At 40.6% G+C, this 18030-nt stretch overlaps 1 protein-coding gene across 2 annotated transcripts in view; it reads left to right on the forward strand.

Moving 5' to 3' along the window:
- Positions 1–17637, forward strand: part of TTC17 (tetratricopeptide repeat domain 17) — a 63148-nt gene extending 45511 nt beyond the window's left edge. For both annotated transcript variants that reach the window (XM_058161697.1, XM_058161698.1), the window contains exons 23-25: positions 13861–13980; positions 14712–14855; positions 16596–17637. In XM_058161697.1, coding sequence (XP_058017680.1) covers positions 13861–13980; positions 14712–14855; positions 16596–16727 — 396 coding nt within the window. In that variant the 3' untranslated portion in view covers positions 16728–17637. The remainder of the gene's footprint in view (positions 1–13860; positions 13981–14711; positions 14856–16595) is intronic.
- Positions 17638–18030: the final 393 nt, after the last annotated feature.

Consider the following 18030-nt stretch of genomic DNA (forward strand, 5'->3'; position numbering starts at 1 on the left):
TGGTTGTGAGCGTGCGCTGCCTCGTTGCGCGCAGATATGCAGCTTCAAAAATGCAGCTGATCATTGCAGGGCGCTCCAGTGAGTACAGCAAGAGAAGCGTGGAACCCGTCTGACAAGGCAGTAGCTGTTCCAGGTTGCCATTTTCGCCTCTGTGCCTTGCTTTTTTACCCTCCAAAAACTCCGTTTGAGAGGCTGAGTTTGCAGCCTCCAAAAGCTCCCCTTCGGAGACCGAAGGGTGGGGGCCCGTGGGTGGGCGAGTCTACATTAGATGTATAAGACGCACCCAAATTTTCACCCTCTTTTAGAGGGAAAAAGTGTATCTTATACTCCCAAAAATACGGTAATAGATTTTCAGAAAAAATATTAATGTACTTCAGAAGATTCAAAGATAATGCATCAAACAAGTAAGGAAGTGTTTAGAAGAAAGTGAGAACAATTACATTAACATGATATATATTACTCCAAAAGAACTGACAGCTGATAACAAACTCAATATATTTTTTGCATTCATTAATCTTTCCCCAAAATAATACAAAGCTCACTATAAACTCAAAGCTTTCTGGGCAGAAAATAGGTCTATCTTACTTTACCAAAGACTTTGGAGCAACCAGTTTTGAATTCAGGAAGATTGGGGTTTCATTTCAAAGTTTCAGGTAAGCCAACAATAGAATAGAGTCATAGGAAAGAATTTTGACTGTTATGTACCATTCCCACAGAGAGCCAATCACTAAAACTACGTCTTAGCTTGAATGATTGATGGAGTCATGCTTTGTTCAAGTGATAGTTTGTTCCTTTGTTCTTAATTTTCAAGATGTTGCTGGATCTCGGACTTTGCTTAACTTAGCACTTAATAATAGCAATAGCCCTTAGACTTACATACTGCTTCACAGTACTTTACAACCCTCTCTAAATGGTTTACAGAGTCAGCATATTGCCACCAACAATCTGGGTCCTCATTTTACCCACCTCAGAAGAATGGAAGGCTGAGTCAACCTTGAGCTGGTCAGGATTGAACTCCTGGCAGTCAGCAGAACTAACCTGCAATACATTCTAACCCCTGCACCACTGCACTCTAAGTCTCTAAATCTCTAACTTAGATTGAAAAGCTGAAAAGTTTAAAAAGTCTAAGCCTCAGCTTTCACCTGTGTCTCCTCAGGTATGGTCTCTTCAGCCAATTTGTATGACGCAAGCTGAGGTTCAGACTGGTCTGAATTTGAAGGCTCAGATTGATCCCTAACATTATTCCTCCATTTAACCACTGCCCACCACCACACACTGAGGGTTTAAGCTTCAGGGAGTATCCTAGCTGAAATCAATAAATAACATAAGTCCTTCAGGCCCATTTCCCTTCCAGTTAATTGAAGTACTTTCCTATGTTTGTAATAGTCAAGAATAGGCGTGTGCTACTTTTAAAGAACAAAGGACCCCACTGAAAATGCATAGCAGTAGGGATGGCAGAGTGTAAGGTGACCAAAAAGGCAAAAATGGGAGAGATATAAGTGGATGAAGGGGAATTGAACTGTTATAAATATGGGCAGGCTGCCAAGCATCCAAATTACGATCACATCACAGGGGCATTGCAATGGCCATAACCAATAAGTACTACTTAGTGCAATCATAACTTTGATCAGTCATTATACAAATGCTCATTAAGCAAGGAATACCTGTACTCAGTTGGAACTCAAAACAGGATTTTGAGCTTCTTTCAGTAAATGCCTTCAAGTTTCAAGGGGTACCAAGTCTCTCCAAATGCCATTTATCAGGTATCAGAATGACACGGTGATTCTGCATGATACAAAACGGATTTCCATCTATTCAGAATGACTATACAAAACGCAAAACAACAGTTTGCCTTTTGCTTTCTCATAACCATACCAGTTATATCATAGGTTCCTTTTGAGTTTTTTGAAAATTTGGAGATGTCTTAGATCATGCCCATACAACTTGTGAAGGACTATATTGATAATTTGAGAATAATTGTGAGCTGTCAAGGAAAATCGGGTATGCTATTTGGTGACCAGTTGTTTGGTGGTGAGCAAACCAGTAGCAGTGCTGGAGCTAGTGGCATTGGTGAGAGCAGGAGGCATTGGAGGGATTTACCAGCCTGTCTTTCAAGGCAGCAACCATGGTGAATTTATTGAATTTTTAAAAACACCAGCAGGCCACACAAGGCTGCTTGACAGGCTTCCTTAGAAGACCTAGCAACCAATTCAAAATAGTGAACCAGCTGAGAGCATTGTAGTCATTGGAAGCCTCAATTCTCCTGATTTTTTTCTTGACAAATATAGGAATGGCTGTGAGTGAAGTGAAAGGATGAATGAATTCCCACCTGGAATATTTTTTATGGATGTGCAAAATTTTGCAGAGTTCTAACTTCAGATTCTGAAAGAGAGTATATCTACCTCACTGAGATCTTGATCCAGGAGCCAGATAAATAGGACAGGGATGATGTGGTGGTAGCTTATCAACTTCCTAATATCAATCTGAAAACATCATTGAAGTTTGTATTTTTAACTGGAAGTCTGCACATCCCTCTATGTGAGGTGGGGCCATAGGAATCAGTTGGGCTTGTTGATCACGTACCTGGCTCCTTGCTGCGTGACCACAGCCCTGCCCGAGCTGCTGGAGTTATTTGCCACTGTGGCAGTTGAGACCCCCAGACTTATAGTTATGGGGGATTTCAACTTGCCATCAGCTGGCTTATCATCGACTGCAGCTCGGGAGTTCCAGGCTTCCATGACGGCCTTGGACCTGATTCGAGTAAATGATGGCCCTACGCACATGGGGGGAGGCACGCTGGATCTGATTTATATCTCTGGTCAGTGGTTAAATGATCTGATACTAGACGATTTAGTAACAGAACCAATGTCATGGTCCGATCATTTTCTCCTTCGCCTAGACTTCCGAACCGCCACCCACCATCGCAGGGAGACGGAACCTACACGTTGGTTCCGTCCCAGGCGCCTGATGGACCCTGAGAGGTTCCTGACGGAGCTTGGGCCATTCCCTGAGGATCTGGCCCACGGCACGACTGAGGAACTAGTTGCGGCCTGGGAACAGGCCGCGGCTGGGGCCTTGGACCGTGTCGTGCCTTTGCGGCCTCTGACCCGGCGCAGATCTCGTCCGGCCCCTTGGTTCTCCGAGGGGCTGAGAGAGATGAAACGCCGGAGAAGACGCCTAGAGAGCACTTGGAGGTCCAGTCGTTCCGATGCTGATCGGACACTAGTTAGGTCCTATTCTAGGACCTACCTAGTGGCAATGAGGAGGCGAGGCGCCCCACGCCCACCCTCATTGCGTCGGCAGATAACCGCCCGGCCGCCCTGTTTGGTGACCCGCTCCTCCTTCATCAGGAGGTGCGGGATGACCCTTACAGGAGGTGCCGAGGAGTTTAGTGGTTATCTATACGACAAAATCGCTCAGCTCGGGATGGTCTGGACCGAAATTGGGATGATCCAAGCGAGGAGAGGAGGCACGTCTTGTTGAGTCCGCTTTGGGATGAATTTGACCCTGTGGCTCCGAGGACGTGGACAGGTTGTTGGGAGGCTCCGCACCACTACATGTTTATTGGATCCGTGTCCTTCCTGGCTGGTGCTGGCCACTCAGGAGGTGACACGAGGCTGGCTCAGAGGATTATAAATGCTTCTTTGTTGGAAGGGTTTTCCTGCCGCCTTGAAAGAGGCGGTGGTGAGACCCTCCTTAAGAAGCCCTCTTTGGACCCGGCTATTTTGGGAAATTATCGGCCAGTCTCCAACCTTCGCTTTGTTGCGAAGGTTGTAGAGAGTGCTGTGGCGCCAGCTACCCCAATACCTGGAAGAATCCGTCTATCTAGACCCGTTCCAGTCCGGCTTCCGACCCGGTTACAGCACGGAGACAGCTTTGGTCGCATTGGTGGATGATCTCTGGAGGGCCAGGGACAGGGTTATTCCTCTGCCCTGGTCCTATTAGACCTCTCAGCGGCTTTTGATACCATCGACCATGGTATCTTGCTGCGCCGGTTGGGGATTGGGAGTGGGAGGCACCGTTTATCGGTGGTTCTCCTCCTATCTCTCCGACCGTCGCAGACGGTGTTGACAGGGGCAGAGGTCGACCGCGAGGGCCCTCACTTGTGGGGTGCCGCGGGGTCGATTCTCGCCTTCTGTTCAACATCTACATGAAGCCGTTGGGTGAGATCATCAGTGGCTTTGGGGTGAAGTACCATCAGTACGCTGATGACACTCAGCTGTACTTCTCCACCCCAGGTCACCCCAATGAAGTTGTCAAGTGCTGTCCCGGTGTTTGGAAGCCGTCACGGGTCTGGATGGGGAGAAACAGGCTCAAGCTCAATCCCTCCAAGGCGGAGTGGCTGTGGATGCCGGCATCTCGATTCAGTCAGCTGCAGCTGCAGGAACCTTGGGGCAAGTGACCACACAATATTGGAATTCGACATTAAGCAAATACAAGTAGTAGAACAAAGTCAAACTAGAGTCTTGGACTTTAAGAGAGCTAATTTCAATAAACTTAGAGAGAGCTTGAGAAGGATTCAATGGATGAGAATCCTCAGGGGGAAAACAACTCAAGAAGCTTGGGAAATTTTGAAAAGTGAGATTATAAAAGCACAGTCTAACACAATACCAATGAAGAAGAAAATAATAGATCTCAAAAGAAACCAGCATGGATGCATAAAGAACTATCTGACAAATTGAAAGACAAAAGGACAAATATAAAAAGTGGAAAGAGGGCAAATAACTAAGGCAGAATATCAGCAACAGCCCGAGCCTGTAAAGATGAAGTGAGGAAAGCTAAGGCTCACAATGAACAAAGGCTAGCGACAAAAGTAAAAAATAACAAAAAAAGCTTCTTCCAACATGTTAAAAACAAGAAAAAAGTCAAGGAAACAATTGGCCCATTGCTGGGAGAAAGTGGCAAGAAGATGACAAGCAACAGGGAGAAAGCAGATCTACTTAACTCATTTTTTGCATCTGTCTTTACACAAAAGGAAAAAACAATCCAACCTATCAAAAACAGCACTACAAAAAACAGATTAGAAACACAAGTTAAAATAGGGAAGAAAATGGTAAGTGAACACCTGTCTACCCTAGACGAGTTCAAATCACCAGGACCGGATGGATTACACCCCAAGGTTCTGAAGGAACTGGCAGACGTGATCTCAGAACCACTGAACTATATCTTTCAAAGATCCTGGAGCACAGGGGAGCTGCCAGAGGACTGGAAAAGAGCTGATGTAGTTCCCATCTTCAAAAAAGGGAAAAAAACAGATCCAGGAAACTACAGACCTATCAGCCTGACCTCAATACCGGGGAAGATTCTGGAAAAGATAAGCAATGAATCACTGAATACCTAGAAGCAAACAAGGTAATAACCAAAAGCCAACATGGGTTTGTCAAAAACAGATCACGCCAGACTAATCTTATTGCATTCTTTGACAAAATGACAAAATTAGTAGACCAGAGGAATGCTGTCGATATAATTTACTTGGACTTCAGTAAAGCATTTGATAAAGTAGACCATAACCTACTACTAGATAAAGTAGAAAAATGTGGGTTAGACAGCACCACCACCAGATGGATTCGTAACTGGCTGACCAACCGCACTCAATGTGTAGTCCTCAATGGAACTACATCCACATGGAGGGAAGTATGCAGTGGAGTACCCCAAGGCTCTGTTTTAGGCCCAGTACTCTTCAACATCTTCATCAATGACTTGGACGAGGGGATAGATGGGGAACTCATCAAATTTGCAGATGACACCAAGCTGGCAGGAATAGCCAACACTCCAGAAGATAGGCTCAAGTTACAGAAAGATCTTGACAGACTTGAACATTGGGCGCTATCTAACAAAATGAAATTCAACAGTGAAAAAAGTAAGGTTCTACATTTAGGCAAAAAAACCAAAATGCACAGGTACCATATATGTGGTACCTTGCTCAATAGTAGTACCTGTGAGAGGGATCTTGGAGTCCTAGTGGATAGCTGTTTAGATATGAGCCAGCAGTGTGCAGCAGCTGCTAAAAAAGCCAACACAGTTCTGGGCTGCATAAACAGAGGGATAGAATCAAGATCACGTGAAGTGATAGTGCCACTTTATAATGCCTTGGTAAGGCCACACTTGGAATACTGCATTCAGTTTTGGTCACCGCAATGTAAAAAAGATGCTGAGACTCTAGAAAGAGTGCAGAGAAGAGCAACGAAGATGATTAGGGGACTGGAGGCTAAAACATATGAAGAACGGTTGCAGGAACTGGGTATGTCTAGTTTAATAAAAAGAAGGACTAGGGGAGACATGATAGCTGTGTTCCAATATCTCAGGGGCTGCTACAAAAAAGAGGGAGTCAGGCTGTTCTCCAAAGCACCTGAGGGTAGAACAAGAAGCAATGGGTGGAAACTGATCAAGGAAAGAAGCAACTTAGAACTAAGGAGAAATTTCCTGACAGAACAATTAATAAGTGGAACGACTTGCCTGCAGAAGTTGTGAATGCTCTAACACTGGAAATTTTTAAGAAAATGTTGGATAACCATCTGTCTGAGATGGTGTAGGGTTTCCTGCCTGGGCAGGGGGTTGGACTAGAAGGCCTCCAAGGTCCCTTCCAACTCTGTTGTTATATTATATTAGGATCTCATCTGTAAATCCTTTCTGGGAATAATCCATCAGAGCCACCTCATTCCATTCCAGGACTTGTGCTAAGAGCCCAATGTCATTTACATAATCAGCTATTGACCGGTTTTCCTTATGTAGCTCTCTAATACTCCATTTGCTGTAACTGATTTTGTTAGGTCTTCAAACATCAACTTGAAATGCTTGACAAATTTGTCATAATTAAACAGTAACTATTGGAGTTGCAGCAGGGATGAAATGTAAAATCTGTTACTACCGGTTCTGTGGGTGTGGCTTGGTGGTGTGTAATTGACTGGGTGAGCATGGCCAACTATATTTTTTTTTAACGGCCAAAGATGCTGTAAAAAAAATTGCTTTTAAAGGGATCAGGCTACTCAGCTGGGATCGCTGGTCAATCCGGTCCGAACCGGGAGCATTTCACCCTTGAGTTGCAGATCGGTAGCTCATTTTACAGTTCAACCAGGGAATAAGGTGGTAACAACACCAACTTTAATCTAGTCTGCGAGAAAGTCTTCAGGGCATTATAGCATGGTGCTGGAGGCACTCAAAAATTCTGCTACGTGGTCAGAGAAGCTGTACATTCAGTAGTTGAATTACAACTTGTAATTCCTCAGTTTCAGTGACTGAAGTTAAAGGAGTCAACTCCTTTGATGTGGGGGTAGCAAACGATCTGTTTTGTGCTGTCAGTTACACACACATAACTAGCTTCTATTACAATCATAAATCTTTCACCAAAGTAACATAAAAGCTTTCAGCATAGAAAACAGGCATAAGAGCTTGGTTTAGAAAAAGTGTACAGAAAGACAAATCTCAAATTCAGGGAGATTCAAGGATAGTCTTTTTTTCAATCCAAGGTTCTAGGTAATCTAGCAACAGCGTTGTTTCCCAGTAAGAGCTAATTTCAATAAACTTAGAGAGAGCTTGAGAAGGATTCAATGGATGAGAATCCTCAGGGAAAACAACTCAAGAAGCTTGGGAAATTTTGAAAAGTGAGATTATAAAAGCACAGTCTAGCACAATACCAATGAAGAAGAAAATAATAGATCTCAAAAGAAACCAGCATGGATGCATAAAGAACTATCTGACAAATTGAAAGACAAAAGGACAAATATAAAAAGTGGAAAGAGGGCAAATAACTAAGGCAGAATATCAGCAAATAGCCGAGCCTGTAAAGATGAAGTGAGGAAAGCTAAGGCTCACAATGAACAAAGGCTAGCGACAAAAGTAAAAATAACAAAAAGCTTCTTCCAACATGTTAAAAACAAGAAAAAGTCAAGGAAACAATTGGCCCATTGCTGGGAGAAAGTGGCAAGAAGATGACAAGCAACAGGAGAAAGCAGATCTACTTAACTCATATTTTGCATCTGTCTTTACACAAAAGGAAAAAAACAGATCCAGGAAACTACAGACCTATCAGCCTGACCTCAATACCAGGAAGATTCTGGAAAAGATAATCAAGCAACGAATCACCGAACACCTAGAAGCAAACAAAGTAATAACCAAAAGCCAACATGGGTTTGTCAAAACAGATTAGAAACACAAGTTAAAATAGGGAAGAAAATGGTAAGTGAACACCTGTCTACCTAGACGAGTTCAAATCACCAGGACGGATGGATTACACCCCAAGGTTCTGAAGGAACTGGCAGATGATCTCAGAACCACTGAACTATATCTTTCAAAGATCCTGGAGCACAGGGAGCTGCCAGAGGACTGGAAAAGAGCTGATGTAGTTCCCATCTTCAAAAAGGAAAAAAACAGATCCAGGAAACTACAGACCTATCAGCCTGACCTCAATACCGGGAAGATTCTGGAAAAGATAATCAAGCAACGAATCACCGAACACCTAGAAGCAAACAAAGTAATAACCAAAAGCCAACATGGGTTTGTCAAAACAGATTAGAAACACAAGTTAAAATAGGGAAGAAAATGGTAAGTGAACACCTGTCTACCTAGACGAGTTCAAATCACCAGGACGGATGGATTACACCCCAAGGTTCTGAAGGAACTGGCAGATGATCTCAGAACCACTGAACTATATCTTTCAAAGATCCTGGAGCACAGGGAGCTGCCAGAGGACTGGAAAAGAGCTGATGTAGTTCCCATCTTCAAAAAGGAAAAACAATCCAACCTATCAAAAACAGCACTACAAAAACAGATTAGAAACACAAGTTAAAATAGGGAAGAAAATGGTAAGTGAACACCTGTCTACCTAGACGAGTTCAAATCACCAGGACGGATGGATTACACCCCAAGGTTCTGAAGGAACTGGCAGATGATCTCAGAACCACTGAACTATATCTTTCAAAGATCCTGGAGCACAGGGAGCTGCCAGAGGACTGGAAAAGAGCTGATGTAGTTCCCATCTTCAAAAAGGAAAAACAATCCAACCTATCAAAAACAGCACTACAAAAACAGATTAGAAACACAAGTTAAAATAGGGAAGAAAATGGTAAGTGAACACCTGTCTACCTAGACGAGTTCAAATCACCAGGACGGATGGATTACACCCCAAGGTTCTGAAGGAACTGGCAGATGATCTCAGAACCACTGAACTATATCTTTCAAAGATCCTGGAGCACAGGGAGCTGCCAGAGGACTGGAAAAGAGCTGATGTAGTTCCCATCTTCAAAAAGGAAAAACAATCCAACCTATCAAAAACAGCACTACAAAAACAGATTAGAAACACAAGTTAAAATAGGGAAGAAAATGGTAAGTGAACACCTGTCTACCTAGACGAGTTCAAATCACCAGGACGGATGGATTACACCCCAAGGTTCTGAAGGAACTGGCAGATGATCTCAGAACCACTGAACTATATCTTTCAAAGATCCTGGAGCACAGGGAGCTGCCAGAGGACTGGAAAAGAGCTGATGTAGTTCCCATCTTCAAAAAGGAAAAAAACAGATCCAGGAAACTACAGACCTATCAGCCTGACCTCAATACCAGGAAGATTCTGGAAAAGATAATCAAGCAACGAATCACCGAACACCTAGAAGCAAACAAAGTAATAACCAAAAGCCAACATGGGTTTGTCAAAACAGATTAGAAACACAAGTTAAAATAGGGAAGAAAATGGTAAGTGAACACCTGTCTACACTAGAAGAGTTCAAATCACCAGGACCGGATGGAATACACCCCAGGGTTCTGAAAGAACTGGCAGATGAAATCTCAGAACCACTGATCTATATCTTTCAAAGATCCTGGAGCACAGGGGAGCTGCCAGAGGACTGGAAAAGAGCTGATGTAGTTCCCATCTTCAAAAAAGGAAAAAAAAAACAGATCCAGGAAACTACAGACCTATCAGCCTGACCTCAATACCGGGGAAGATTCTGGAAAAGATAATCAAGCAACGAATCACCGAACACCTAGAAGCAAACAAAGTAATAACCAAAAGCCAACATGGGTTTGTCAAAAACAGATCATGCCAGACTAATCTTATTGCATTCTTTGACAAAATGACAAAATTAGTAGACCAGAGGAATGCTGTCGATATAATTTACTTGGACTTCAGTAAAGCATTTGATAAAGTAGACCATAACCTACTACTAGATAAAGTAGAAAAATGTGGGTTAGACAGCACCACCACCAGATGGATTCGTAACTGGCTGACCAACCGCACTCAATGTGTAGTCCTCAATGGAACTACATCCACATGGAGGGAAGTATGCAGTGGAGTACCCCAAGGCTCTGTTTTAGGCCCAGTACTCTTCAACATCTTCATCAATGACTTGGACGAGGGATAGATGGGAACTCATCAAATTTGCAGATGACACCAAATTGGCAGGAATAGCCAACACTCCAGAAGATAGGCTCAAGTTACAGAAAGATCTTGACAGACTTGAACATTGGGCGCTATCTAACAAAATGAAATTCAACAGTGAAAAAAGTAAGGTTCTACATTTAGGCAAAACAAAATGCACAGGTACCATATATGTGGTACCTTGCTCAATAGTAGTACCTGTGAGAGGGATCTTGGAGTCCTAGTGGATAACCATTTAGATATGAGCCAGCAGTGTGCAGCAGCTGTTAAAAAGCCAACACAGTTCTGGGCTGCATAAACAGAGGATAGAATCAAGATCACGTGAAGTGATAGTGCCACTTTATAATGCCTTGGTAAGGCCACACTTGGAATATTGCATCCAGTTTTGGTCACGATGTAAAAAAGATGCTGAGACTCTAGAAAGAGTGCAGAGAAGAGCAACAAAGATGATTAGGGGACTGGAGGCTAAAACATATGAAGAACAGTTGCAGGAACTGGGTATGTCTAGTTTAATAAAAAGAAGGACTAGGGAGACATGATAGCAGTGTTCCAATATCTCAGGGGCTGCCACAAAGAAGAGGGAGTCAGGCTGTTCTCCAAAGCACCTGAGGGTAGAACAAGAAGCAATGGGTGGAAACTGATCAAGGAAAGAAGCAACTTAGAACTAAGGAGAAATTTCCTGACAGTTAGAACAATTAATAAGTGGAACGACTTGCCTGCAGAAGTTGTGAATGCTCCAACACTGGAAATTTTTAAGAAAATGTTGGATAACCATCTGTATGAGATGGTGTAGGGTTTCCTGCCTGGGCAGGGGGTTGGACTAGAAGGCCTCCAAGGTCCCTTCCAACTCTGTTGTTATATTATATTATATTAGGATCTCATCTGTAAATCCTTTCTGGGAATAATCCATCAGAGCCACCTCATTCCATTCCAGGACTTGTGCTAAGAGCCCAATGTCATTTACATAATCAGCTATTGACCAGTTTTCCTTATGTAGCTCTCTAATATACCATTTGCTGTAACTTATTTTGTTAGGTCTTCAAACATCAACTTGAAATGCTTGACAAATTTGTCATAATTAAACAGTAACTATTGGAGTTGTAGCAGGGGTGAAATGTAAAATTTGTTACTACCGGTTCTGTGGGCATGGCTTGGTGGGGGGGTAATTGACTGGGTGAGCATGGCCAACTATTTATTTTTTTTAACGGCCGAAGAGGCTGTAAAAAAATTGCTTTTAAAGGAATCAGGCAACTCAGCTGGGATCGCCAGAATCCTTTAGAAGCATTTTTTCTACAGCCTCTTCGGCTGAAGAGGCTGTAAAAAAAATTGCTTTTAAAGGGATCAGGCTACTCAGCTGGGATCGCTGGTCAATCCGGTCCGAACCGGGAGCATTTCACCCTTGAGTTGCAGATTGGTAGCTCATTTTACAGTTCAGCCAGGGAATAAGGTGGTAACAACACCAACTTTATTCTGGTCTGCGAGAAAGTCTTCAGGGCATTATAGGATGGTGCTGGAGGTACTCAAAAATTCTATTATGTGGTCAGAGAAGCTGTACATTCAGTAGTTGAATTACAACGTGTAATTCCTCAGTTTCAGTGACTGAAGTTAAAGGAGTCAACTCCTTTGATGTGGGGGTAGTAAACGATCTGTTTTGTGCTGTCAATTACACACACATAACTAGCTTCTATTACAATCATAAATCTTTCAGCATAGAAAACAGGCATAAGAGCTTGGTTTAGAAAAAGTGTACAGAAAGACAAATCTCAAATTCGGGGAGATTCAAGGATAGTCTTTTTTTCAATCCAAGGTTCTAGGTAATCCAGCAACAGTGTTGTTTCCCAGTAAGAGCTAATTCAATCCTAGGTAGCACCAAATGTTTCTCTTCCAGGGCACAAAGAAAAAATATCTGCTGAGAACTCTGTGTGGCATCCAGGGAGTTCAGATCCATCCCAACTATACCATGAATTAAGGGAGTACAAAGGGTGGGTTCTAGGTAAACCAGCAGCAATGTAGAGACAGAATAATGTCATAGGTGAGAAATTTGCCAGTTACAGCCAGTCATAAAAGCCACCTCTCATTTAAAACCATTACCACCATCTTAACTGATTGAGTCACACTTCTTTCTTCTAAGGTAGATGGGTTGAGTTGCTTAGATATTCTGTTCATAATTTACAGTATATTGCTGGGCTCAGGACTTTACCTAGCTTTAACTGTGAATCCAGTGACTTACTCTGTACCTGTAGCTCCTCACCTGACGTCGGCCAATACTCAGTCTGATCAAATTCTTCAGCTTCTGAATTAATGATTCAGACTGGTCTCTAATAGACGTATTTTTATTTCCTTTTTGGAGTATGTCAAAGTCTCAAAGCAATTCAAACAACCATGCAGTTTTTTAGGGAGATCACCTGTTCTTTGTCCTGAAAAGAATACCAATATACTAATGTCCATCCCAAGCTCCCTATCTGCCTTGCAGCCCATTATCATCTTACTACTTTCAAGACACTCCATTGGAGAAAGGCTCCCAGAACAATAGGATTCTTAACCTCCCTTAGAACCTTCAGGGATTTCCTTCTTTTGTTTATCAGTCTACCTACCTATTATGTACAGTAATTCTTATTCTTTAAAGCAAAGCATCTTTTTCCAACACCATCACAATTTTTTCAAAGAAAATTTATTAGAAAATCAAAAGTTGATTTTTTGTTGTTATGAAATGTGTAATGAGCAGAGTACAAGTACAGAACATCCTATAGGCTAGATTGGGACAGCCAATAGAGGGGACGTCTTTCCACTGGTCTGTGTTTATGGAATATGCAGATTTATTGATATTGGTCTGTTGTCTGTTTTATGCTTTGATTTTTCTGTGAACAGCATGCATGTCTCACCTTCCTCTTTGGTGTAGCTGGATGTTTTGCCTCAATATATGTATTTCTCTGCTTGCCTTTTGTGAAATGGTGTTTTGTTGTGTTTGGTGCAGAAAAATATGTCTTGCTATTTGGTTTCGGACTCCCTTTGCTTTGTATTGAAGTTCTTGGAGAAGTTACTTTATCGTCACCAGTTTGCATTTTAGTATAGCAGTGTTTTTTATTTCCCACTTCAGTAGCTATTGATTGGATGGACAAGCTCTAGTACTTCAGGAACCATTCTGTGATAGTGGCGTCACTATAGTGTCAACATTCCAAATGTACCCACTAGTTCAAAAATAGATTCTTAAGGAATTGGTTTTTAGTCACCACAAAGTGGCAGTATTTCTCTGCTAAGCAAAAATCAAAGTTTTTATCCTGAAATAAAAATTAAATTATTTGTAACCATAATAAAGTTCAGCATACATCCTCTGGCAGTATGACTCCCTATACAAATTGTACCGTACTAAGAGAGAGGTTCTGAGTTTCTAGATATTTGAATAAGACTGGAGTGGTAGTGAAAAATAGTGAAACAAATGTAGTCAAATATCTCATGACAGTTTCCTTCTTTCTTGTGTTTTGTGGCAGAATCAAACTTCTTGGATCCTTTCCAGCATGGCAGCTCTTTACTGGAGAGTAAAAGGTCAAGGGAAGAAAGCAATTGATTGCCTGCGGCAAGCCTTACATCACACACCATATTACATGAAGGTGGGTGTAATAAATAATACTGGAGACAATATGTCTGTGAATACGGTTTTCATTTTATGTTTAGCAATATATATGCCTTCACTAATTTTAAGGATTTTAGAATGATGCTCATATAGATTAATTAAGGAATAGTCAACTTTATATAGTCTGTCATCAATACTTTGATAAAATATATAAATGAGAATGGGAGTGCGGAGATATTTCATTCACAAAAGCAGGGTAGTTTTCTGGTTGTTCTATTTCTGCACCAAATAAAAAGTAACCATAGGAATTCAGAGTACAAATTGGAGCTGAATGCATTGCAGTGGGGTAGGGGCAGACCCCTGCAAGTGAATGTCCAGTCTTAGTCTGTGTTTTAGGTTTACAATAGACAGAACAAATTTTGAATGAACTATAATCCTACTTCCCTAACAAGATGGAACAAGTTTAAGATCTATCTATTATGTAGGAATGAACTCATTTTTCAAGTGTCATTTATTAAAAAATGTATCCTCATATCTTCGATTTAATTGATTGGTAATAATTGGAGAATTTTTTCCATAGACACTTTGTTGGTGAAATAAGACAGGAGAACTTTCGCATTGGAACAGCTGACTTTTCTCCCTTATTGATGAAAATCTGTTTATCAGGATCATAAATACACTGCTGATTCTTTAAATACCTGTTATTTTAAATAACTTGATTTTTAAAAAAAACTATTTACCTCTCACTGGATTTGTTCTACTTTTCAGGATGTGCCTCTCATAAGTTTAGCAAACATCTTCCACAATGCAAAGCTTTGGAATGATGCTATCATTGTGGCTACAATGGCAGTCGAAATCGCCCCACATTTTGTCGTCAATCATTTCACTTTGGCTAATGTTTATGTAGCAATGGTGAGTAAATAATTGCTAAATTCTGAATCATATCTTTTTATAGCATCTTGAGTCTCAGTGATAGAGAAGTTTAAAAACAGGAGACCGCAGCACACAATAGCAGTTTGTAAAAGATTTTTTTCTTTTTTTAATGTTTCCATCTTGAAAGTTTTCAGTAAATTTAATTGTACCCCGTCTCTTAATATAACATTTGCCTATGCAGAACTTTTGGAACTTTGCTCTGGGTTTCTCACCCATGCTTTAATTTGGGAAAAGGATGAATTGTTCTCAGCATCCATATGGTCTTTTTTCTTGGATTTGAATTATGAATCTTCACTTGTCCCCTAGGCTGTTCTTTTTAAGACCAAAACCTAACTGTTTAAATTTTTCATAAGTTACACAAACTCTCAATTTGCAGGGGATCCCAATATGATATGCAGTCTCTTAGAATAAAGAATCGTATTACTGGCATTTATAATCATGCTTCTCTTAATGTGTTTTATATGGTTGAGCCACAATCTTGGCAACACTGACTTTTCTGTAATTCCTGGAGGCATGATAGACATAATCTTCTGGTGTCATCAGTCAGCACTGTTCCTAAAGGATATATGCCTCTTCCTTTGCCATAGAGAATATGGGAAAGGAATGCTGGTTTCAACCCTGATTGAACCAGGTTCATCCCAGTTTCAGCCCAGCAGATTATGATACAAATTGGTTCAGATGCACGATCAAGGAATATCGAAAGCTGCTTCTGTTGTGCCTAAGACATCTTGCGCTTTGCAGGGCTGCCTCGGTGGACACAGCCTTCTCCATTCATAAAGCCATAATTTTGATTCCCAGAGGCAGGCAGCAGAACAGTCTTGGCATCACTGGCTTCATTCATAGAGAACATAATGAAGAATTAGCTACCTGTTTGTAACTGCGGTTCTTCTGGTGGTCATCTGTGAATTCACATAACCTCACAATTTTAATTGTGTAATTGCTTTTCACTCCCTTGGTTTTGCCATTGCTATTTTGAAATGGGAAGGAAGAAGGACCCACATCTAGCTGTATAAATGTGTGACAATAGGACTCCCACCAAAAGTACTTGAACTGTGGAATATTCCAGTAGCACTAATGTGCAAGTGCAGAATCTCTTACATGCACATTCACAGATGCCTACTAAAACTAGGTATGGGTCAGTAGATATTTCTTCCCAGTTTGGGCATAATAATAAATAGGGTTTAATTTAAATGAGAAAGTGGAAGTTTAATTGAGGAAGTAGAAGGGTATACAGTTTGGGTTTTGACCAAGAAAAGGGAGAACAAATATTTAAGCTTAAGAGCTAAATAAGTTTGTTCACTAGCACTAAGTTATAACATAATGGTTAATTAGCCATATTGGGCTGCTGAAGGAAAGACAGAATATGTTTCTAATAAAGTAATGAGTATTAATACTTGCACAATTGAGGCCTAAACATTTCAGTAACAATATTGTATTTTGCAGTTGAACCTTTATAGTGTTTTGCACTGAAATATTACAGATTATTCTATTGCAAGAAAATTCATATAATCTTCTACCATGACAGGGAAAAAATATTCTATTAAAAAAAAGAAAATCTTTTTTGTTCTGTTCATTTGCCTGGGCTTAATATTGCAATACTTGAAGATACTTTTAAGATTCAGCACTCTATCCCTAATAACTTAACGAAGTATGGTATATGCCATTGTAAGATATAAGTTACTTTGAATGCTGATCATTTTGGATCTTGGATTCCTACAGGAGGAGTTTGAGAAGGCAATGCGATGGTATGAATCTACACTGAAGCTTCAGCCTGAATTTGCACCAGCAAAGAATCGAATTCGTGCCATTCAGTGTCATTTACTCATGAAAAATGAAAGACATTCTCCTTAAATATTACCAACATCTTCCCTTTTTTTTTCCAAGAAAGCAAAATCATTGTTCATTAATAGACTTGAAATGAAGTGAGCTAATAGAAATTGGAAAATACTATTTCTAGTAAGAATTGGAGGTTGGTTGTATTATTCAGAAGCAAGAATATCTTTGGAGAAACTATAGTATACCAGACAATTGTATAAATAAATATTGAGCCCAGAGAACTTCCATGTGCCTGTGTCCCAAATATCATTAGATTTTCCACAATATTTGATTGGATGCCAGCATAAAATTTAACCTGCTTCTTGTCTTAACACATCTACAAAAATGCAAAGCACTTCATTGCACCAGACACTATATATAAAAGGAAGGCATAATTAGCTTTTCATCCATCAGGAGCTCATATTCTACTTCTTCATCCAGTCCATATTTTAGTATTACCAAGTCAGAGAAAGATACTGAGATAACACAGGAGATTGCAAATCATTTTAGTACATTTTAAGAACAAGCAGCCTTCTATCTATTGTTGCTTTTATTGGGGGGTGGGGGGGAATAGTGAAAACAACATTGTGTGAAATCATTTATATTATGGTTTACAAAAAAAAAAAGCAAGAAAGAAATGTAATTTCGAAGGTTTCTTTTAATCCATTATATATTAGAAGCCCTTTGCAGCCTTTAGCCTATCTTTACTAATTCTTTTACCCAACTGAATGTAAACTGCAAATGTTAAAGGCATATGCACACATGTTCTTTCTCTGTATGTCTAAACACTTAAGTGAGAGAGAGCATGTTAGCAAATAGGACAAGTGGTCTGTTTCTTAATCAGCATCCAGTTTGGTCAACTAAAGGACCAAATTGCAGATTTCATTGTTGAATCAACAAGGGCACAAAACTTGAAGCAAAAATAAATAATTATTAATAAACAGAATTTTGATTCCTTTCTTTTTTATGGTGAAATTTGTGTTACATGATACACTAGTACCTTAGTCCAAAATTCCACATTCCATGACCTTTATTAATATACACATTTCATGGGATAAGAAGATTTTTGCTTATATATGTAGAATCATCCCTTGATTTTAACTCCATATTTATTACATGACAAAATATCTAAAATTTCATTTGAAAGAAGGCAGCAGTTACAGAGTTATTTCAAGGAGAAAAGTAGTTGGTAGAGTTTCAGCTTTTCTATTATAGTTGATTTGCTCTACAAAAGAGGCCATGGGTCTTGTTACTAAGCACATTAAGATGATTTGCTTAGTTCTAGCTGAACACAAGGCATGACTCTGGCCAGTTGTGATTTGTATATTAAATCATGGTT

The sequence above is a fragment of the Ahaetulla prasina genome, chromosome 1 (assembly GCF_028640845.1).
Source record: "Ahaetulla prasina isolate Xishuangbanna chromosome 1, ASM2864084v1, whole genome shotgun sequence".
NCBI classification, from domain to species: domain Eukaryota; kingdom Metazoa; phylum Chordata; class Lepidosauria; order Squamata; family Colubridae; genus Ahaetulla; species Ahaetulla prasina.